General features: G+C 39.5%; 1 protein-coding gene across 2 annotated transcripts in view; it reads right to left on the reverse strand.

The window, feature by feature from the left end:
* Igf1 (insulin like growth factor 1) overlaps positions 1-24,414 on the reverse strand; it is a 73,537-nt gene that overhangs the window by 11,770 nt on the left and 37,353 nt on the right. Inside the window, exons 3-4 of one of the 2 annotated variants that reach the window (XM_076855027.2) lie at positions 9,418-9,599; positions 7,850-7,901 (exon numbers count right to left, since the gene is read on the reverse strand). In XM_076855027.2, coding sequence (XP_076711142.1) covers positions 7,850-7,901; positions 9,418-9,599 — 234 coding nt within the window. The remainder of the gene's footprint in view (positions 1-7,849; positions 7,902-9,417; positions 9,600-24,414) is intronic. The other variant, XM_076855028.2, reaches the window with a different exon arrangement.

Raw genomic sequence — 24,414 nt, forward strand, 5'->3', positions numbered from 1 at the left:
AAAATCCTTGCTCATTTGACCCCCAACTCATTTTCTGCTTCTTAGGGAACCTAGGCTTATATGCCTGATTTGGATTCCAGCTGTTGGACCCCACAGGGGTAGTGCGACCTTTGATAATCACTGCCTTGTTCTTGCCTCAGTTTCCTCTTCCATATATTGAAAGGGTGAAGCAAGAGCACCAACCCCATACAGGCATTCTGATTAAATATAATAACCCTTGAATGTTTAACTGGCCCAGGGAGATAGGCATAGTTGTATATGAGAGAACCGATACTTCAAGGGCACTTGATTAAGGTGGTTTTTGTGAAGAGTATCAATCTATTTTGACATGTGCATTGTTAGAATCTGCTCTAGGGCTACTTTTGTTAGAACACTGGACTAAGTTCTGTGTGTCTCGTCTCCCCGGTAGAAGGTAAGATCCTTGAGGGTAGGAGGCATGTTTCCTTCACCTCTGTATCCTCCCCATACCCAAGCATGGTGCTTTGAGCAAAGCATAAAGCTGGTTAAATTAATTGAAATGTCCTGTAGGATTGAGGGAACACAGTTTAGGTCAACAGCAAGCACCGCATGGCGGCCTGTTTCCTGTTGGCTTCTGAATAAGGGACAAATAACACAGAGCCTTCTGCTGTCTTGGAGCTTACTAGGGGCAAGAGGGAGTGCAGTGCAGTGGTGGTGGTCTGGTGTCTGACTTGGTTTTGCATTTAGATTTGGCCACTTTTTAAGAGTAGCTAAGACCTTGGCAAGATATTTACCTTTTCTAGATTTTCTTAACTTGAGTCTGTTCCTTCTCTCCCTTTCTTCCTTTCTTTCTGAAGTTCACATTTTCAAAATAAAATATACTTTTAATTCACTTTAAGGAGGAGTTTTGTATAATGTATTTATTAGTTTTTAATGTCACAGAAAACTTATCCACATACTACCATTCCTAAAATTTGGGGGATTGTTAGAGAAAATTTCTATTATAGATCTTTTATTTGTTTTAAAGAATTATAATCATATGATGATTCTTTAGCTTGAGTTTTCAGAAAAGAAAAGTAGGGATAATCATAGTATTTAACCTGCAGGCTATAGTGATTAAATGAAGTGATTCACTGTGGCCTTCACCACAGAATATTTTCCTAATAAATATCAGCTCTTACTATTACCTTTTTTTTTTTTCCTTTTAATAGTCAAAGCACTTTCCATGCTAGCGCTTTTCTGGCTGAGTACAGTGAAATAGCAGGTACCTCCAGATTTTCAGAGCTCCCTGGAGGGCTGGGAGAGCAGACTTATAATTCTTCCCTCACTGACCCCAGTGACTGGTATGCACCCCCAGCAATTCCAGGAATTGGGGAGCTTACATTCATCCCATCATTATTCCAAGATTGTCATGATTTATCAATTTTCTTAGTCTTCAAAGGACACCACCTGACTCTATTTCAAATAGTTCTTCCTGTGATGTAAAAAAGCACTACCAAAATGGCTTAAAAGTCTGGAAGAGAAAAGAAAAAGAAGAAAAAAAGTGCTGAAGGGTACTTTCTCTCCCTGGCAAGAGGTATTTATATTGTTTTTAATAGTCTTGAAGGGTGTTGTAAAATACTTCAGAATTCAGGGCTGCTTAGATTGCTGATTTTCTGGGCAGCTTGTTGAGTTAGCTGTTTATGTTTGTTTTACATTTTTAAATTAAAAAAAAGTTTAAGCATACTATCTTTCCCAGAGGGAGTTGATTTTGGAATTGCTAAAGGTTCAAGTGTTATGGCATTTAAAAAAGTGAAACGCCAGATTCTAGTAATTGTACTGATATGCGTTAAAATTTCGGCACATTCTTCCCTAAGAGCTGGATTTGATGATTCCTTTTCTTTTACACTTCTAAATACCATTGTTTCATCTGACAACTGATTTAAGCTAGGGTTACTTCAAGTAGCGTGTGTGATAGTTGACATGATGATGTCCTTGAGAGATGTGAGGCCCTGGGTTTTTACCTGTGGGTGTCAGTGTAATGCAGTTGTGATGAGTCTGCAGGGTTAGTAGGAAAGGGTGTTGCCTTCTTCCACTCATTCTTTGTATGTGTGACAAATCTGGGCAGAACATTCAAACTCTGTGTTCTGAATTTTCCTCCTCACTGAATTGAGAGAAATTTTGGAAGTTTGGAAGACTCTTCTGAACTTTTAGGATGTACAAAATAACACTATGACAAGTTGAAGTGATTTGCATCTGTTTGAGGTTGATGGTAGACTTCAGCACATAAAAGTAAACATAACGGATGCCAGCCAGTGCTTTTCCAAGACAGAAAATGGCACAAGAACAGTTCATGCGTGCACAGTCTTAAAAAATCAGACTTGATGCATTGTGCCAAAAGGACCTCCTCCTCCACCCTGTTATCCTTTTCAAGAAAGGAGACAAGTATTATTTGTAGAGACAAACCAGAACATTCGAGAATGGCCTGCTCAACTAATGTTGACAAAAGAACAATAATGATGTTGTACATTTACTGGTTCTTTGCTACTTTTCTTCTCATCTTGCAATACCTCATGAACAAGTCAAGCATGCCACACCATGACACAGATTTTGGGCATTCCCATGTTTACAGTTGTCACAGGATTAGAGATCTTTCTCAGCCCTAGACTTGCCATGGTCTTGCTCCTAATTATTTGGAATTTTTGTCTTGCCATAATTGTTATCTACAGCTGTGAAAATAGCCCATCATATTTTCACAGATGGCAGGGCTGGTTGGTCTTTGATTACTTAACCTCTTGGTGTTGGCCAGACAGAAAGCCCCATGCAAATGTTTATAGATTTTACACAGAATTTTATAAAACTTTTGGCATATGAATCCTAGCTCGAAAGCCTGGGCCCATTTGGCTAGTGCAGGGTTGATGTAAAATTTCTTGGTCTCTCACTGGGAATGGTGGAGCAATTTTACCAAAGACAAGAGTTGCTATCATGCTCAGCCAGTCAGAGGTCCTGCTCTCAACATCTTATTTCAATTCTGACCATGCCAGTTAGAGGAGCCAAGGTGGACATTGTCTCCTTTAAAATTTTTTTTTCCAAAGTGAAAATAATACATGCCTGAACAAGTCTAAACATATGTTCCTTTATCAGAACTATTAAAAATGAAAGCGTGTGCCAGAGTGAATAGAGGAAGTTAGAGATTTATGGTTAAGAAAGGGGGAAATGGTGCAAGAAGCATGTGATGTTTTTTTGCCAATAATCCTAGTCTCCATCAAAAGGGAGGAAGGGTGCACTGGACCTTGATTCTCATGGTCAAGAAGTAGATTTAGAAGCTTCTCAACTTGCAAACTGATTCCATGGAAAAAGTAATTACAGATTCTGAATTACTACCAAGGACATTTAGAATTAAAATCAGTTGGCTGTGTCTTTAGTATTATCTTTTAAAATAAGTTTCCTAATCAATGGTTCTTAAAACCATAACCATAATAGTTAATAATATAAAGAAATGAATTTCCCAAAATGTTTTCTAGTTTTGTTACTCATCTACCACTAGCCCATGGAAGCTGTAACTGAGCCCTTAAATTGTGAGAACTTTCCTTTGGACTCTAGAAATGTCAGGCATGGACTCATGAGTGTCTCTCATCATTTCCCTGCTGTTCTTGATACCCAGTTCTGTCTTCTGGAGTTTAAATCTGTTTATATTTCTAAATTATCTCTTTTGTTTGCTGGGTAAAAATGAGTTAGGACTAAAGGCATCCAGAAGTTCCATGAGAGGCCCCATACCCTGCCAAATATGTAGGTATCAGGGAAAAATTCTGATTTCGCTTAGAACATTAAGGATGGACAAACTGATTTTGGCCTTGCAGGTCAGGTGTTTAGTGGTCCCTGAAGAACTTTTGCTAACATGAGCTTCTCCGACTCGTCTTGCCTACATTAAAGAAATCAATAATGGGGCTTTCATCTTTGAGATGAGCATATAAGCTGCAGAATTCTGTAGTGGGTACTCCAAACTTAAAAAGGGGGAATTGTGCTTCATCTCAAACTGCTAATCTTTGTATTGCTACCCAAAGCTTCTACTTTAAATTTAGACTGTCAACTTTGTTATCAGATGAAAAATCACCTTCACCCTTTCTATTAAATATTGCAAACGAGCGCTATTCCCTTTAAGTGGGCAAGTAAAGAGAATAGGCCTCATCTTCTCCCATGGATGTAAACAGACTTGTGAAACTGTAAGATATATGACCAAGGAAAGCCTTGCTTCCCCTGTGGATGACAGCTAGGTGGTCAGGAGAGGCTGGAGAGGGCGGGAGTTATTCTTTGGAAGCCATTTATTTGCCTCCTGTTCCATCCTTCCATCCTAACAGTACCCACATTCAAAAAACATTTGAGGAGCTGTATGAGGTTTTGTTTTGTTTTGTTTTCAAGAGACGCTTGAAAGAAGATCAAATGCTTGTGAAAGGCACTGGATTGGTGGTCCTAGAAACTGAAGTGTCCAGGAAGCTGTGAGAGCCCGGAAATATCCCCCCTTTCTATTTAGTTTGGCACTTACACTTAAAACTAGCAAGAGCTGGAGTTCATGCTACAAATACGTTTTCCCCAGGCACCATGAAAGGAAAACACATATTATACTTGATTTTTAACTGGTTGAGAAAAATGGTGGCTTCCGAAAAGTTCATTATGTGGTCCTGAAATAAATGTTAATGGTTCTTCATGTAGGAGAGCCAAGCTACCATTTCAATTGAAATTCTTCATAGTTTCAGGGGTTCTCCTAGTTGGAAGGGGCCTGAGGTCATCGGGTTCTCTCCATCTGTCACATGCTTGAGATTTCACTACCACATCACCAAAAAGTGTTGGCAAGCTTGGGCTTAAAGTTTTTGGTGATATGAAACTTGTTTCTACTTCAAGAGACTAACTTTTTTATATATGGCTCTAATTTTCAGAAGTACAATCACATTAGTTAATACTTTAATAGCACTTGTCGTGTGACATGTGCCATTTTGGTCACCATAATGTGTGTGTGTATGCACACATACATACATACACACACACACACACACACACACACACACACACATACACATTTGTCTGTACCTACACACAAAATCTCGGTCCTCACAACTATATGAGGTAGATGCAATTATTAACCCCATTTGACAGACTAGGAAACTAAGGCATAGGATTAATTACATGATTTGCCTAAGACTATGCAGCTAGTAAGTGAGCCAGAATTTGAATTCAGGCATTCTGACTGTACATTCTGTGTTCTTAATGGAAAAAAAAAAAAATATATATATATATATATATAAAATCTCCTTCATGCCTAGTATGGAGGTATTTTACATTGTAGTCCATTCTTATTTCAATTCATTTTGCACACAATCATCAATTTGCCCTAAGAAAAACATTTAAAGTTGAAAGTTGGAAATTTTAAGTGACTATTAATACTCTGTCTATTTAAGAAAACATTGAGGAAGTTAATAAGCATCTAACATTCACTATATTTAGCCTTTTGTAGGTCCTTGAACAATTCACCTTATGTTAGAGAAGGACATTCCAAATATATAAGATTTGTGTCCTTTCCTGTTTTACTCTTTACTTGCCTCACTATTCTACATAGAAATCATTTCATCTCAGCAGTGAACTTGTTTTTATGGTCTGTCTTTCTACCATGATACAGTCATCTATATCACTCATTTGTCCATCTGTCCATCCATCCAGTGGGCTCTTTGGTATTGATAGTACCTATTACATGGCAATCATTATTTGGTAATTCCAAAGGATTGCTTAGGGTTGATAAAACCCATTCCAAAAGAAAGTTTATTTTAATGCATAGTCTAAGACTATGGGAACTTAAACTAGACAGCTCTCTTGCCTTTATAAAATTCTTCTTGAATATAGTTTATGATTATGTGTAGTAATAGTTTACCCAAACCTTTCCACAAGACATGCACTTTGAATTCTTCTGCTGAACTAATGGTTCCTTGAGAAGCTTCTGATTGGAACTTTTCCTTATGTATTGAGCCTTGGAAGTCTCCATACTGAATGAATGCTGGGTTTTCAGGAAGGGGGATCTGGAGTAGAAAGCAGAGCAGGGGCACCAAGAACCATGACTTCTTTAAACTAGGCTACTTGGATGGACTAGGTCACGTGTGGTTTTTAGTCATCTTCTTACCCCCGACTTCATCATTTACTTGGCTAAGTACTTCTCTTTTGTACCCTCTCTGAATGCCTATAATTCACAATTTGGATGATTTTGAGACTTTTTGCTTTATCCTCTAGGAAGACTTTGTTCCTACCAATTAAATCAAGAAAAGTGAAGAAGAATACCTCTAAGACTTAAATTCTGCGAATCTACTTAGTTTTTCTTCACCCTCGGGGAAATCCAGCATCTTTTCTGTTATTTACTATTTCCTTCTGGATGAAAAATATTAAATTAGTGGGAGACTTCATGTATTCATTTCTGTTCTCCTTTTCGTTTTAGAATTTTTTCTCAGTTGATTCATTGATTATGTACTTTTGTTGGCTGGCCAGAAAAAAGAAAAGCTTGGAATCTAAGTATGTCTTTACCCATTTCTAAATCTCACTGTCCTTATATTTAAAATGAAGGGATTGAACAAAACAATTTCTGAAGCTTCTTCCGTCTCTAACATAACATGGTCCTAATGTTTTTCATGGAGCAGAAACTCATGGAATTTTAATCTAAAAATCCAAATCAAATTTAGAAATGTGTGTGTAAAGGAGTAAAGGGATTGTGTATGTGTTGGGGGTGGTTCTAGGAAAGATAATTAGAAGGTAGTAATTGGACATCAGAAGTTTTCATTATGGATTGAATTATGTTCCCTTCTCTGAAATTTATATGTTGAAGTCTCAATTCCCAGTACCTCAGAAATGTTTCCTTATTTGGAGATAGGATCTTTACACAAGTTATTAAGTTAAAATGATGTCATTAAGTTGGGTCCTAATCCAATATGACTATCATCCTTATACAAGGAAGCACTTGGACACAGACATATGTACCTAGGGAAGATGAGAAAGACTCAGGAAGGAGACCATCTACAAGTCAAAGTAGGAGCCTGATGCAGAACCTTCCTGATAGCCTCTGAAAAACCTGATACCTGAAGTTTGAGTTTCCAGTCTCTGAAACTGTGAGAACAAAAATTTCTGTCGTTTTTGGCCACTCAGCCTGTGGCACTTTGTTATGGCAGCCTTAGCCAACTGATACATTTTAAAAATCAGATTCCAAAGTTAGAAAAAAAAAAAAAAGTTCAGCGACCTCTCAAAGGTTACCTCATAAGCCTTTAGGTAAATACTGGGTGCCTTTTGGTCTGACCCCTGGACCTGACCAAGAAACACGGCCTCCAATAATATTGCAGGAAAAGAAATCTGGGAACTTCTGTGACACAATTCAGTCTTGCTGAGAATTTGGGGCTAATATTTAACTCTGAACATATATTGACATGGGCAATTCTTCTATTATAGATTAGTAGAAAATTTAAAATAAAAAAATATATAAAAGCCTTTTTTATCTGAATTATTTTTACTCATTTAAATTTTGGAAGGGGAAAGGAAAAGGGTACATCTTGTTTGCCTCTTATAATTTTTGTTCTTTTTTTTTAATCCATTCTTGCCACTTTCCTTGTCCTTTCTTGGCTTTCCATTTTTCTTTCCCATTTAACAGGTTATTCTCCTTCCATTGTGAGCATTATCTAGCGCTGTCAGGGCCACTCGTCTTCATGTCCTCTACAGCATTTCCTCTCTTATCCTGGCCTCTGTCTGCTTAGCCCTTCTCTCTTCCATTTTCCTTGTTTGATCAGTTTCTACCTTGTATCCCTCCTCTGCTCTTTCTTCTTTGCTCTGATTTGCTGACTTGCTTCTGCCCCTTCCTTCTGTTCCCCTCCTGGGTGTGGCTTTGACCCACCTTTCCTTCGCCTCTGAGACTTCTTTTTCTTGTTGGTAGATGGGAGCTGATACTGTAAACATCACAAAAATAATTGCATTGAGAACAGGCTGTTCCTAGGGTGACCCTGAAGACAAAGTCTTTGAGTCAGCCCAGAATGCCCAGGCTCCATAGAAAGTAGGAAGCCAGCATTGGCACTGGAGAGGAGTCTACAACTGGGTCCCAAGACCCAACATTCCAGAACTTTGAGACTCATCTCTGACACCCACTTCCTCCCTGGCTAGAAATCAAGAGGCACTGAGTCACCTGGGAAGAGAAAGAATGAACATACCTTCCCCCCTTCCAGCACACCTTCCCACCTCACTTATCTAGAAGTTTCTTCTGTGGCCCTTGCTCTCTGACTCACTGTTGGCTACTGTGTTCTGTGTGCATCCTGTCTTCAACAGTCCCTATATATCACATGAGATGGTTCCTTGGGGGACATCTCCACTAAGACACCAAGGTCTTCCTTCTGCTTCAGCTGTGGCTTAAGACCAGGAAGCACCAAAACTGTCGGAATGAATGGTCTCCTAGCTGTGCTTTCTAAACAGTGTAGTTTTTTGGCTTCAAAAATTAAAACAACACGTAGGAATTTTTTATTTTTCAACAGAGTCCCCAAAGAGTCCTAAATGTAACTTTATCTTTTTTTTTTAAACTCATCTTCCTCAGTTTCTCCTCTTCTTTCATCTTCTCTTTAGTTCTCATTATTTCTACTTACAGACTAAACCTTTACTTAGCCCTCATATTCATTTGTCACTCACCCATTCAACAAAAATCTGTTGAGTGATTTTATGTACTTCTGATGGCATAGCTGGTACCTCTAATGTTTATAGTTTAACTCTTAGAAAACAAAGAAGCCTGCAAATTTTTACCATTAGAAATTTCTAGATGTTCTCACAAGTCAAACAGAAATTTCTATTTGTAATTTTTCCCCTCTAATTTGTATTTCCCACTGAATGTCAATTTCAAATAGTTCCCTGTACAGAGCTTTTTTGTTGTTGTTGTTTGTTTGTTTTTGCACCATTGCAGAATTCCAGGATTAACAAGTTCAGTTTGCAGTTATCAATTACAATTACGACAGTTTTGTCTGATACTAAAACCCATTTTTTTTTTTTTTTTTGGTACCAAGGATTGAACTCAGGTCACTCAACCACTCCACATCCCCAGCTCTATTTTGTATTTTATTTAGAGACAGGGTCTCACGGAGTTGCTTAGCGCCTCGCCATTGCTGAGGCTAGCTTTGAACTTGCGATCCTCCTGTCTCAGCCTCCAGAACCACTGGGATTACAGGTGTGTGCTACCCTGCCTGGCTCCAAAGCCCATATTTTTGCCAGCGTTTTACAGCATATTCCAGATCATCCAGAGCAGAGGAAGGTGAAATTTGCAATGCTGAGTGACTGAGGGATGGACATAGAATCCATCCTGTTGGTGGGAATGTTTTTTCCCCCCTTTTAACCAGGAGGCTGTAGGCAGAATTTCTGTTTGGCCCACCCACATGCAGAAGACGGAGATCACTTGAGGGTGACTGGATCCCACCCAGGTGGGCTTACCTTCTGAGTCTTGGGCATGTCAGTGTGGCGCTGGGCACGGACGGAGCGGGCCGACTTGGCAGGCTTGAGGGGTGCACAGTACATCTCTAGTCTCCTTAGATCACAGCTCCGGAAGCAACACTCATCCACGATGCCTGTCTGAGGTGCCCTCCGACTGCTGGAGCCGTACCCCGTGGGCTTGTCTGTACAAATCACATGCAGAGTGGCTGGGGTTAGTGTGGAATCTGCTACTTTTCATCTTCCAACTCTCCATGCCTCTCTCCTCTCTCCACTTGGAGCCAATATCCATCCTCTAATATCTCACCTTCTCCTGGAAGCTTCCCCAGCAATTCCTGACCCACGGATCCTCCTGGTTTCCTTGTGTCTCCTGGGGTCTATACTATACTTGTTAGTATGAACTCATTCACCACAAAACTTGGAGAGAAGTTTTAGAGAACGTCTTTCCATGTTTTCAGCAACTCATAGTCAAGGATCTTGTCTAATCTGAACATTTTTAATATATTGGCTTATTTGGGAGGCCACTAAAAATACTAACTAAAAGAAAATCATTCAGTAAGTTTCCTTACCTCTTTTTCACTTATTTATTTGTCCTTTTGACAGATAATATTAGTGCATGTTTATGGGGTCCAATGTGATATTTCAGCACATGAATATACTTTGTAATGATCAACTCAGATATTTGGGTTTTCCATTATCTCACATATTTGAGCAAGGATACTCTTCAATAAATGGTTCTGGGATAACTGGGTGTCCTTCATATTTTTAACAAATCTGTATATTTTTATATTCAGGACAGCTCCAAGGTTTGCTTTTTCCCTTAACTGCTTCCTTTGTAATATCAGATTGAAGATGAAAGAGGTTTTAAGTGTGAAAAGGGCTCCTAATTTTACTGGTGTGAAAACTTGAGACTCATTTGGGAACAACTGTCTCAAGGGGATGCGTGCAGTAAGTGGTGGAGTAAGGATTCAAACTCCTATGTGCTTTCTGCAAAGCCCAAGTGTTCCATCAAGCCCAGGAGACCTGGCATGTGACTCCAGACAAGTGACATAAGTTCTTTAGGCTTCAGTTTCCCCATTTATATAATGAGGTTAATAAAATCTTCTTTGTCAAAATAGAGGATCAAGTAAAATATTAGAGGAAAGAATGTAAGGGTAGTGCCTAATGCAGCACCTGACACATGGTAGATGCTAAATAAATATTGGTTTGCTTCCTCTGCGCAGCCTTTCTGGGTCTTATATGGTCTATAAAGAAGCAGTGTTACTATTGACTACACCCAGAAGCTTGGGAACTTAGAACCCATAGTAGCAGTGGGATAGGGCTCCTTCTAGCATCACCAGAGGGATCAGTATAATCATTTCTTTTTTCTTATAGAAATCTACTAGACTGAGACAGAATAAACTAAAAGTCCATCTTCCATATGATTCTGATTGCTAAGAGGGAGCACTCAAATCAATTAGCCCTCTTTACTTGGCAAGTAGGTCTTGGCTTGGTTTGATTTTGTTTGGGGCACACTTCTTTTGGCTTTGGAATTAAAAGAGAGGGCAAAACAAGCTCACACAGAACTTAACTGCACCTGGAAAAATTATTTGTAAATTTGTGTCCTATTAGATCTTTCGTTAAATCAAATCTTTCCTATACACCAGAACATAAAACAGACCCAGGTGAAGCTCCTCTGGCTCAGGTGAGGGTAGGGAGACTGGACTTTGGCCTTTTCTCATCTCCCTTGTCTCCTATGGGAGGGTAGGGAGACTGGACTTTGGCCTTTTTTCATCTCCCTTGTCTCCTATGGGAGGTGAGGTGCCTGGAGGTCCTCCATGGAGGTCCAGGCTTCATGGAAGACAATTTACAAACCATCAATCTACAAGAATACAATTACAAATATGAAAGAGATTCAAATTTAATCCCCGATCTGGGAAAGCTTGACATTATTAAAAAAAAAAAAAAAAAGTCTTATGTTTGCATGATAATGACACTATACTTAAGGATGGGGTTTTGAAAGTCTAGATCCTCATGTCTACTTTGAATTTCCTCATTTGAGGATGTCAGGCCCATGGTAATGGCCAGCTACCAAACTAGTCTGGCTGCCTCTCTGCTGGAAGGGCCAACTGTTCATGGCATCCTCTAAGAACCCAAATGTTTTCCTGATGCTTGGCATGCGAGCCTAGTGGCTGCTTCCTCCCGTAAGGCAGGTTTATTGTCATTCTTAGGGCAGCTGGAGGCAGTCTCTTAGTGAGGGTTCATTTGTGGACTCTCTGGGCGGGATCTGCTGCTGTGTCCCAGTGCAAACGCTGTGGGCTTCTCATGGTTGTGGGCTTTGGGAGGGACCAGGCAGCTGGCCCCAATTGGAGCCTTGGCTTTGCCTTCACTTGCCATCAGAGCAAAGGCTAGTATAGAAGTGGACTCTGCTCTGACTTGCCAGCCAGGTCCTGGCAAGCCGAGACCGGCTGATCCCCTGAGCAGTGTAAACAATGTTTTCTGTGTTTTTTTGTTTTGTTTTGTTTTTATAATCTTTTCCTGGGACAATAAATTAGAAGAAAGACCCAAATTGGCTGACATGGTTCTTTGTAATCCACAAAGGACTTCTACATACTTTTTGCTAAGTGGCTAGCCAGTCAAGAGTAGTGGTTTTTCTCTTGAGGTAGGGAAAAAAAGTAGGTGACATGGTCATTTTTGTGCTAATTGACACTGTCATCCACTACAGGTAATGATTGTTCTGTGTTGAGACAATCTATTTCTTAATAGGACCTAATTGGGATTCATTTATTGATGATGAAATAGAAATTTGATATTTGGGGATGGGTTTGTAGGAATGGTTCCAGAAACTTCCAAATGTGTGGCCAACTCAGAAAAAAACTGATTTGAAAACTCAAGGCTTACACATTGAAAATGGAGAGGGATAGGTTTTGGGATGCCAGGACCTACACTGCATTCTCTTTTCATGCACACCTGACTTAATCCTTGCTCTGAAAACCTTACCTACTACAGGAGGAAGTCGCCAACCCTCACCTGGGATAGCAGAGCCACTCTGTGTCCTATAATCCCTTCTTGGCAACTGTCAACAGTCAAAGGTCTCTCTCTTCTTGGGAAACAGATAGTAATCACCACAGCCAAAAATGGCAGACATACCCGACACCAGGTTTGTTGTCTGTCTTAGGTGAGCTCAGGTTTGACAGGACTCAGTTTATGAAGTAGCTGTGTTTTTTAGTTCTTAGACTGATGAATTTTAGAATAGAGAATATTAGGAGTTTTCTGTAATGTTCCATAAAGAAAGTTGATTTTATGTCCATATCTGTTTTTTAAAATGTTATTGAAGTAGTGCTATACAGACTTGGATTTTCCCATAAAATATAACTACCACTTATCTCCACTACCAGAATCTTAGATGTTTTCCTTTGTCTATTCATAATGTCTACAATGGAATCATTGTACTCTATTCAGAATATATGAAATGACAAGTGTTTACCTATTGCCTTTTAAAGTTTAATTTATCCTTTGAAGTGCCCTATAGGCTTGATTTCTGGTTCTACATTAAGATGTTTAACAAACAATAATCATCTCTCACCAATTGGGAGACCACAACTGTGAGTCAAAGTTTTGTTCTTTATCTTCAAATCCTCATATGCCTTCTTTTTCTGAACCACAATAAAGTTATGTGCTTCTCTGACTAAAACAGGAAACCTGTCTCAATGTGATTTATTAGAAAAGGCAATAAAATAATTTTCTCCAGTATAAATTTTGAGAAAAATAGGTACTTTTAATGACCTCAAAATTACAGCTTACTCTATTCATTTTGATTAATTTTTAAATGAAATGGGACAAAACTCTATATTATATACTTCTGCTGTGGTGGGTAGAATCATAATTGGTATTTCTATAAATAGAAAACAAATTTTGGTTTAATAGAAGAAAACATTTTTTAACAATTTAAATTCAAAAGAGTTAACAATGAGACAGACATCCCTGAAAGCAGTGAGCTCCCCATTGCAGAAAGCAGTTAAATAAAGGCAACATGAACACCGGTCAGTGGTCCTAGGAGCTCACTCCTGTGTTGAGCATAGTGGATAAGTACTCTGGTCTTTTCTGTTCTAAAGATTCCAAGAAAAGATGGTAGAAAAAGCTCATCTAGGCTGAATATTCATTGTGGTTGGAAGCCACTCACATTGTCCTCAAGAAAGAAGTTCAAATATTTTTGAATACTGAAGTTGAAAATTTGTTTTCTATGCATCATTTGGGTTCTCCAAGATGCTCAAAACATTTTTCATTGTCCTTACCCAATGCAACAAGAGAGAGATGACTGAGCTTGTTCCTTCTACATTGAGAGACAATCCCAGAGTTTTCTTGTACCAGCATTATAAAGTGTCTAAATACTCTGTTGTTACAGTGAAGAGGCATGTATAACAACACACAGATTTTTCTCACTGACAGTCTTAACATTGAAAATTCATATATTTATGTATTTATTTTGCCAGTAGTTGTGCTTCAGCACTTTCATAGCATGTAGACCAAAGACTGCTTATCAGAGAAGTTGATCACCACCTAACCTAGACTTCGACTGACTAGGAGTAGACATAATGTTTAGTCATAACACACTACTGTGTCTTGAAAGTTGGCCAACAGACAGAATTCCAATGGTTAAACAGCTGGCTTCTGTAATAACAGCACTTCCCTTTAAATAATGCATGGTCAGTGGAGTAATTCAATAATCTTCAGGGCAAACTTGCTAGTTACAAGGGTTTTGGGCAGAATTGTGGCATCATCAAAACCACATCAATCAGCTGAGTCTCGCATTTTGTCATGGATACAAGCCACTTGCTCTCCTCCATTGCTAAGGAGCAATGTGTGATGCTGAGATCTAACTGGGGTTATCACTTCGAGAGCAAAGAATTCTCCACTGATAAAACTACCTCTACTTGGGCTGCACAAGTTTTTGTTTCTTACCGGTTTTTGGACATGCAGTCGAGACCTTGTACTTGACTGATTTCCTTTGAGACTTCCCCTATTGCTTACTGAGAAAGCTCTACTCTATTTTAAGTCGTTGGAAAGAGGAAACATTGATTTGAAGAATCAGTATTTAAATAATGACAACTGCAAACATTTTCCAAATAGAGATATATCTAGTTTTGAAGTAGAAATATGGAAAGAAAGATTTACTACTGGTCATATTGCTATGCATTTAGAATAACATGGATATGTACCTGTATATACTCAAACACATATCAGGATGAATTATTGTCAATATCAAAGCTTTAGAAACTAGGATTGGTTTTGAAGAATTTATGAATATATATCCTATTTTACACTTTGCTAATGAACCATATACATCTCTGATTTTGTTGTGGAAGGGTCTTTCCACGTAAGACTGATCTTTGGCATCTGTAAAAGTGAACACTGAGAAAATGTTCTCTTTTCTGTGAACTCTGTGTCATAAACTTTTCTTGAAAACCTATCAAATTTAGGTATCGATTTCACTTTTGGTCTGTGTTAATTTTTAATTGGCCATGTTTGCTGGCCTCACTACCTCTTAATGGGACGAGGTCATCTTTTCTAGGAATCATGGCCTTATATGACCTACCACCACCCCCACCACCACCCAGCAATTCTTTCTCAGCTGCTAAATCCCCATACCCAAAAGACCAGTCTTCCTGTTACCCAATAAAGTCAATGTTTATTTGTGGGTCTAAAAGGAATGAAACAGAGCACTGTGGGGTTGCCCCTTTCTTGTGAGCCTCTTTTCTTTTGAAAGCCTGACACAAGGACCGGTGTGAAAGGGTGCTACTCAGTTTAGCTTGGTTTCCAAGGCTAGGGAGCTAAAGTACAAGGCCTATGGGCAGAACAACTGGAGATTCAAAGCAGAAACATTACTGTTTTAGGATTCTTTGGAGAAATGGGCAGACAGAGTGGGAAGCAACATGATGTATTACTTTAGCCTGATACAATGCCCTGGAGGATGAGTATCTTGCCAAGACAGCACAATTGACTAGCTTAGGTCTGATTCCAGGGCTTGGAGGAGATAGATGTAGCCAACAAAATTATACTTTGGCAAGAGAAATGCTTTGCTTCACAGAAACCTGTCCTAAGGGAATGGTTTGGCTTATCAGCGTCTAAGGTGAAAGATAATCAAATGCCAAGAGGTCATTTTTAGGTTTGAATTACTTCAATGGGTCCTGCTAAATAAGTTAGCTACCATCTTCTAGTTATGTAGTTTCTACTTTAGAACATATTAAGGAATTTGAATAAGATCTGTCATACTGTTGATGGAGTCAAAATATGGAGTCATTAAAAGCACAGGTTTTGGAGTCAGACAGGTCTAGAATCTACCATTATTCACTGTTCACTTTGGTTTAGCAAGACACCAAATCTTCCAAAACCCAAATCCTTGAAATGGACATAGCAAAAGTACCACCTAGAACTGTTATGAAGATGAAGAATGTGTTTTGTACAATATCTGGCTTGCAATAAACTACATAAATATGGGTTATTTGTATTATGGAGTTGAGTTGCTTAACATAGTTAGCTGGGCAGGTATCCCTTTCCTCTCTTATTCTTAAAAATGCACCCCCCAAGTTTGGTTGAAACAGATGGCTATCTAGAAATACAGGAGGAGTGTTCTCCATTAAAATAAATGGAAGGCTATCTAGACTTTATGTTGTGCAGATTATCCTGAACAGTTTTAATCTAGAGTAGACACTGAGGGAGAATGGATCCTCCAATTAGGTCCAACAAGGAAAAGTCATATGAGATGATCTTGACCCCCTGTTACTGTTGATTTCTCCTCAATAATTAAGTAGTTAAAATCATTGGTTTATCAGTGGCAATATTCATCCATCTTATTTTAAAAACAATGCTGTAAGGCATTGGGATGGGTGTGGGTGAAATACGTTGTCAGAAGCTCTTTCCCCCCTCTTTAACCAGCATCTGAATTTCTCTCATCTCTCTCTCATTCATGGCTTACCTCTTTCTTTTCTTCTCTTTTTCCCTTTCCCCTCTTCTCCTGATATTGATAGCCATTCTTTTTACTTACCGATGAATGTCAGGTCAAAAGCTCATGTCATGCAAAGTTCATGGTGGGCTAGGAATTAAAGGTTTGTTCCCTCCCAGAAATGACTAATAAAAGAGGGCTTCATCTCCCACCAACCCTGCTTTGGGAATAAGCAATCACCAAGTATACTGTGTCACCAGGCCCATTTAGTCACTACTCCATCTTGGACCCATGAGATGAAAATGACAGGAGAAAGGATGAGAAGAGGTGTTGAGGAACTGTATATATGAACTCTCTCTCTCTCTTCTTCTTCTTCTTTTTGTGAGAAAGACTGTGACAAAAATTGCAAGCAAACTGGCGGCTGTAGACATGCCAGCAGCATTATCTCTTATACTTATGCAGTTATTGTTACTCCTTCAGAAAAGAGGTCTTGTGGGCAGAACATAGGGCATTCATGAATAAAGGGTAACACCTCTCTCTCTGGTGACACAGAAAGATGAATCAGTCACAGGGGTATTAAAACACATTCTCTTCATTTTTAGTTTCCCCCTAGAGTCTATCGTTTCTCTTATTTGTGCCACTTGGCATCTGTCCTGTGTTCTCAGGGGCCCTACTCCCTGTCAGTCTCCTCACTCAGACCTCTGTTTTTTTTTTTTTTTTTTTGCTTGGGGCACATCTGGACATTTTCCCAGGGGTGGGTGTGACAGGGTCAGGATGGCAGGTGAAGGGGCGATGGCTGCCAGGGAAGTCTGGCATGTCTGAAGGGAGTGTGTTGGGAGGTGGAGGCCCTGTAAAGGGAGTCACTGGGGCTGTGTCAGGAAGTAAACTGTTGGAAGACAGCCTCCACAGCAGCAGGGACAGCCCTTGGCAGCATGGCAGAAAAGGGAGCAGCCAGAGTCAGTGACAGACTGAAGACAGGGAGAGAGGGAGGGAGAGGGAGGGCAGGAGGAGATGGTTCAGGTGTTTCACGGTATAAATAGCTGCCTGGTGAGCACCCGAGTGCCAGCTGGGTCATGTGTGATGCCCCTTTCGTGCTGGTGGGTCAACAGTGTTCTTGGATTGAAAGGTCCTGAGAGTGTTTCTGTAGCACCGTGCTATACACAGAGAGGGGATAGAAAGAAGGCAGGATGGGATATCAAAAACATCACTGCATTCCAGCTCGGGATCCTTTGTGTGTCTCACAAGCCACCCAAACTGGCTAAGATTCAGTTTTCTCATGTACATAACCGAGGTACTGAATAATCTCAAGCTTTTTTCTGGGTGGTTACACATTTTTTAAATCAATAATATATAAGTTATTTCCCTGTTATTATAACTATGCTATATTTCCCTGATCTCTCTGTCTTTATATCTATCTATCTATCTATCTATCTATCTATCTATCTATCTATCTATCTATCATCACAGCAGTTATTTTCCTTATTAACAGGAAAATATAGTAGTGAAGAGGGGTTAGTGTAAGAGTCTTTCTTGGAATCCCTTTTACAAGGCCTTTTATCATTACACTTCACAAAACTGCATCTTCAAGAGGTGAATAAGTGACTCTTTCTACCCCAAGGCGGATTGTTAATATTATTGGCCAAAATGCTTACCTTTCTATTGCTCAATGTAGGCCAATGTTTTATCTCACTAATTTCTTTGGTGCCTGTCAATGATCTATGAATCCTCTGTGTGATATTTACTTCCGTTCAGGTGAACAGATGCAATTTCCCTGAAAATTCCCAACTACATGTTGTCTCATCTCTAATGATGTGAGTGGGCCACCAGACATTGGTACCCAACATGTGCCAAGGGAATAAAATCGCATGAGAAAGATTGTAAACATGGTTTTTCAAATGCCACCCCCAACACTTTTTTTGGCAAAATAAACGAATGCTGAGGTTACTAAAATTCTAAAATCTGTACAAGAAATTCTCAAGCAAGTTGTAATATTACTCATCAAATATCAGGCAAGTATGCAGACTGAGGTTGAATGGTTCATTTAGAGTGTGATTATTTTATTTTAGAACCTTTAGGATAAAATCTGGACTTATCAGACCATGACTTTTTTACTTTTTGTGGATTTTTGATGCTGTAATTTTTCTTTCTTTTTATGATAGTATTTGATTGCTTAAGTATGACCAAGAGACCTTAAGTGCTTTCCTCAAATTATTGGGTTTTAGAGTTTCCTACATCTTTTGATATTATAGCAGATTCATTATTGAGTCTGTTAGTGTTTACCTTCTATGTTCCTCTTAACTTTCTCCCCACTGCCCACATATTATTTTTCCAAATTGAAGAAGTGAACTATCTGTGAATAAGGGGTGGAGGGGAGGGGGGAGGGAGGGAGGGAGGGAGGGAGGGAGAGAGAGAGAGAGAGAGAGAGAAAGCGAAGTTACAGCTTGACTCCAAGATAAGTCATGTTCTTGTCTTTATTTCATCTGGGACCAACATCATGCCTATATCCCAACCTCATTAAATGCTTTTTAGCAAATACAATTATCCACCAAGAAAAATCTCTGATTCTTTTAATTGTTTTACTAAATTCAGCATAGAAAAATATTTTTGGCTTGTGATACTGGCTGGAAGAAAATCACACTCTTTTCTATTTGTAGTTTTTCTTACATACTTGAACACATTGTGAATGGCCACATCACTGCCCTGGGACCCACTCTGAGGCAATGGCCTCTTGGCCTTCTGGCCACTCACCCACTTCTGTGAATTTCCTTTCTGAGAACCAGAGACTGTTGTCCCACAAGCTGTTTTCTAATTTATCACAAAATCTTTCCCCAGTTGCAGAATTAGTTGGCCTCATTGAGAACGAGCAATGTGAGGCCTAACATGACACTCAGCTGGGAGGCTCTTTTGGTACAGGGACACTGAGCCTGAATAACGGCTGTGGGCCATTTTATTTCCCCTGACACTTGCCTTCTGTGTGCTCTCTTTGGCTCAGTCTGGGTTTGGGAAAGTTTCATGGAGACATTGCTTATGCCAATAGGTGTCATCGGCTCTTCCCTGACTCTAACAGAAAATGAGGGCTCAGCGCAGGGGCTAAATGCTCTCTTCTGATATACAGTCTCACAGTAGAAAAGTGTCCATTCTCTTTCCCCAGTCTTGAAGCCAGCACCTTCTTCTTTGCCACCCTACTCAAAGCTGTTGTTCTTGGGAGAAAGGAGAATAATGAGTCCATTGACCTCTTGGTGGGCATGGTCTCCATAATCTCTCCTATGTCAACTACATACATATATTTTTAAGATGCATAAACCTTCAGGTTGCTGAGGAGAAATGAATCTCAAGGTCTTAGAATAGTTCCATGCAATGGCATTGGAAGCTTTTGACTATGAGTGGTGGAGCTCTGATAGGAGACTGGAGAGCCCACCCTACATTCTCTTTCCTATACTGAAGCTCAAGTTTTTGAAGAAAAAAAAAGATAGGAAAAGGAGATCTATTGGCTTAGGAATATTTTAATCTACTTTTAAACACTTGCTAACTTACTTTCTTCCCAAGAAAATTCTTCTTCTTTTCTTTTTTGCTTATGGTTCAAGAACATACTCTGGTAAAGGTCACTTGTGAAATCTTAGTCTTCTCCTATCTTCTTCTAAGAACCAGTGCTCCCACCATCTACTGAGATTTGCCTTTGGCAGCCATTTATTGCAGTTGGACTATGAACTGTCATAAATTCCCTGCGTTCCTCAGAACATCTGTGCCTTCTTTTGCCACATCTTTTTTCCTGGTACTCAACAGGCCACAAATCACCCTGGACTTCTCTTTCCAGGCTGTTGCTATCTTAATACTTTCCTTTCAAACCAAATTCCTCTCTTGTCTTTGGCCATTGCTCCTGGCTCCCTGACCTTCTCATATCCCCCATCTGGGTTAGTCGTCGGTAACATCACCAACAGCGTCTCTCCAGCTTTCTACCTGACCTAGATATTTGCATTTTCCAAATGTCAGAGTACTATGCAGGCTGTGCTACTTGGTTTGAAATTTAGCTAAGCTCCCTCACATGAATTAAACAGAGTAACATAGACAGTGTGTGCAATGCAAGCAGGAACACTTGAGAAGACACAAATCTCAAGGAAGCTGATAACTAATGAGAGAGAAGGCATTATAAAACCCAAAGATATCACCAAGAGGAATTTGGGAACATTTTTATTGAGTACAAGTTTCTTTTCGACATTTTAGAAAATTCAGAGCCTCTGCAATAACTCTACCACTAGCTCTCCTTGATTGAGTGCTTTCTGTTAAGCTAGTATGGTAACTATTGCTTTTAATGTCTTATTCATACCCTTACAACATCTACATGCAGTCAGTGTTACTACCATATCCATTTTATGTATTAAAAAGCTGAGACTTAGCAAGGTCACATAGTAACTTGACAGAAATTATACATTGGGGCATAAGCATCTTGACTGGGGACACCTTGAAATTGTGAGAATTCTGTGGTGATGAAATATTCTGAGGTCGATAGCATTACTGAGATTCTGGAGGGTGCATAATGCAGTACAGGGTGATCCTTTCAGTTTTAGATGGGGCAGTCAGCTCTGTCATGTATTCAGATCATCTTTATTCCAATCCCCTTGAACCATACAAAGTGGTAATAATTTAAAGACAATGAAAGAGGGAAATTTTATCCACAATTTTGATATCCCAATAAATCCCATTATCTTCATTTTTCTAAATTTTTTCTCATTCTCATCCAGATGTGCACATTATTTCAATATAGTCACAGCCTAAAATCTATTCAGTATTGTTTTCTACTTAACCTTACATCATAGGCATTTTCAATATTGCTACATAGTATCTTCATAATTATAATTTTAAAAGTGCAGAATGTTTTATAAGGTAGATTACTATCATTTGTGTCCTCAACCATTTTTATATTTCTATAGACATTTGGGTTATTTCCAGTGTTATCAGTATTTTAACTACTGAAGCAATAAGTATTTGTAGAAATAACATTCTCCTCAGTCATTTATAAGAATAAATTCTCAGGAATGAAATCATGGAGTCAAAGAATGTTATTAAAAAATTGTATTTTGATGAAAGTTCACAATTTTGCATAAGGACCAGAAAGATTGATTGATTGATTTTGGTGTTGAGAATTGAATCTAGGCAAGTGCTCTACCAGTGACCTACAATCCCCAGTCTAGGACCGGAAAGAATTTAATAAACAAGGAAGAGAATAAAATCCAGAGTAGAAAAGAGACAGCCAAGGTGGAACATACATAGGAATCTTACCTGCCTCCCATGAATTAGAACAAATGAACCCATTTCTGCTTTCAATTTCCTCTGAAGGAAACATGGGATGTAACCAAGACTTGGGCTTGGCATTTAAAGGTTTGCTAACTAGAGGAAAAAGCACGGAAAAAGAAATTGATAACAAGAGACCCTCATTCTTAACTTGCACGATCACCAAGTATCTGTGAGTTTTTCTTCTCCAGAGAGGGTTCTAGAATCACAACTGCCCAGATGACACTACACCCCAAGGGAAGGAATGGGGTGGGGGGCAAGATTTGTATTCTAAATAACAAAGGCTCTGAGTTCCCTTCTGGTGTTTCCCAAAGTTCTTTTGTGAAATAATATTCCTGCCTTCTCATCCAAGCCAAAATTTGGCCAAGCACATATGCCCTTCTTTCACCACAATATTCCTCTCCTGCTCATAATCCTTCAATTACAAATGTTTATTGAGCACTTACTCTATTCTGGATGGTGTTCTTAGTAGGTGGGATAAGAAGTCAACCCAACAGACACAAATGGGATAACAGGTCAGTATCCCCTTATGACCCTGGTTCCTGTGGCAACCTTAAAGGAAACTGTAGTGCAGAGATGCTCAACTATTCACTGACAACTGCTCAGAGCCAACATTGAAGTCTGTGTCTGGCCAGAGTAAATTCCCTCAGAACCTGGGGAGCGTTCTGCTCTGAGTACTTCATTCCCATTAACTTCTTCAGATGCATAAAATGATTACTTTGTGTATTAACAACTCATACTTCTCTATATATTGACTTTTCTTTTTTTTTTTTTTTTTTTTTTGCAATGATCAGTCCATTTCCCCAGCTTCATTTTAAGCATCTTTAGAGCATTAACTCCAACTGCATGCTCCCATGCCTGGAAGTACAGCCCTGGGCACATGGGTACTTCCTAAATGCTTGTTAATGGGTGGATTGATGAAACTGTGCAAGAAAAAAAAAAAGTACACCACAAGAAGAGAAGCAATCTGTGCATAGAAAAGGGGAAACCTACCTATCATCAAGGGCCTGGGATGTAGCACAGTGGTAGTGTACCTGTCTAGCATGTCTGAGGCCCTAGGATTGATTCCCAGCACCACAAAAAGAACAGGAAATCCTATTACAGGCCCAGGGTCTGTATCTCCATATCCTGTCTTGTTAAATGGTATTAACTTATATGGGTTATTGGGAGTTAAGGCATAAATAGCATGTGGGACATAGCAAGTATCTGACATCACCCTCCTTAGTATCACCACGACAACTTGGGTGCCAGGTTGTGTGGAGAAGAGGTTCTGTCACGGTTCTGGAACCTGATTTTTTGGTTGACACACTGGCTCTGCCATTTCTACCTATGTGACCGTGGGTACACAACTGTGCCTCTCAGGTCTCATCCAAAAAGAGGCAGAGACCTCACAAGGTGCTCGTGATGAACGCAAGATTAAACACTTAACAAACGTTACTTAACATCACTCAGCAAGGAGCCAGTGCTTGGCTCTTATGTGCCTGGACACAGTTCTCAGAATGCCGAAGAGGACAAAGGGGACAGTCCACGTCCCCTCCCACCCCCAGGAGCCTACAGTTCATAATGCACGTCAGCATTATCGATCCATACAGCCAGCACCACCGGTAATTCCAGAGTGCAAATCACTTTCACAGAAATTATCTCCTTTAGCCATTTCAATAACCTGGTGAGGTAGGTGGAATTATTTCTATTGTCAAGAAGAGAAAACTGAGAGTAGAAGTGACTAATGTATGAATCTGAGGATCTTTTGGTTTCAAATGGTGAACCTTCTCTATTCACATTCCTGTCCCCCAAACCCCATGAAAGCATAAATTTCAAGATCACAAGTGTGTGGGTGTTCTTGAAGCAGCCCATGCCCAAGAGGACTAACACACCACAGGATGGGTGGATTATGCAATGATGCATATCAGTGGTTCTTAAACTTGAGCCTGCATAGAATCACCTAGAGGACTTGTTAAAACACAGATCATGGCTTTGGAGGCTGAGGCAGGAGGATTGCAAGTTGGAGACTAGCCTCAGCAACTTAGTGAGGCCTTCTGAAAGGTAGTGAGACTGTATCAAAAAAAATAAAAAGGACTGGGAATGTGGCTCAGTGGTTAAGTACCCTTAAGTTCAACCCGTGGTACCAAGACAACAACAATAACAACAAAAACAGAGATCAATAGAACCCACCCTCTGTTTCAATAGCTGATACCTGAGAATTTGCATTTCCAAATGCAAGTTTTCAGAACTTTGAGATAAGGCTAATGCCTCTGTGTGCTATTGACCCCCAACATGTGATTGAACAATCAAGCACTAGAGAAAAAGAAAAAGCCAATGAGGGCTTCAGTCCTGAGAGAGACCTAGAAAACTCTAGAAAGTCTTCATAATAACTGAAATAATTGAAAATCTTGATAATTGCCCATAAAAATATTAATATGTCAGTCTGGTAGCAGAATAACTTAATTTCAAAAAGAAAAAAAAATCATAATCCCTCAAAGTAAGAAACGGAACTGGAATTAAATAAACAACAACAACACATTGACCTATCTCCCTTCCCTTGTTTTTTTCTTTTCACAGTCTGTGTCCTTCTGAGTTCTAGTTAGAACCTGAAGACAAGAAGTCAGGTCTTAAGGAAAGAGAGACTGGAAACACAGGGACAGTCTCTGATACCAACAGCCATTTCTTTTCAAAGTCCCATGTTCAACTCATTTCTAAGCTTTCATTTCTAAGCTTTCAGAATGGCCAGGTTGGTGTTCCAATCAATCTGCTCAACTGTACAGCTTAGCTAGAAGACAGACTTCACAAGA

Source organism: Callospermophilus lateralis, chromosome 4 (assembly GCF_048772815.1).
Source record: "Callospermophilus lateralis isolate mCalLat2 chromosome 4, mCalLat2.hap1, whole genome shotgun sequence".
Lineage (NCBI taxonomy): Eukaryota > Metazoa > Chordata > Mammalia > Rodentia > Sciuridae > Callospermophilus > Callospermophilus lateralis.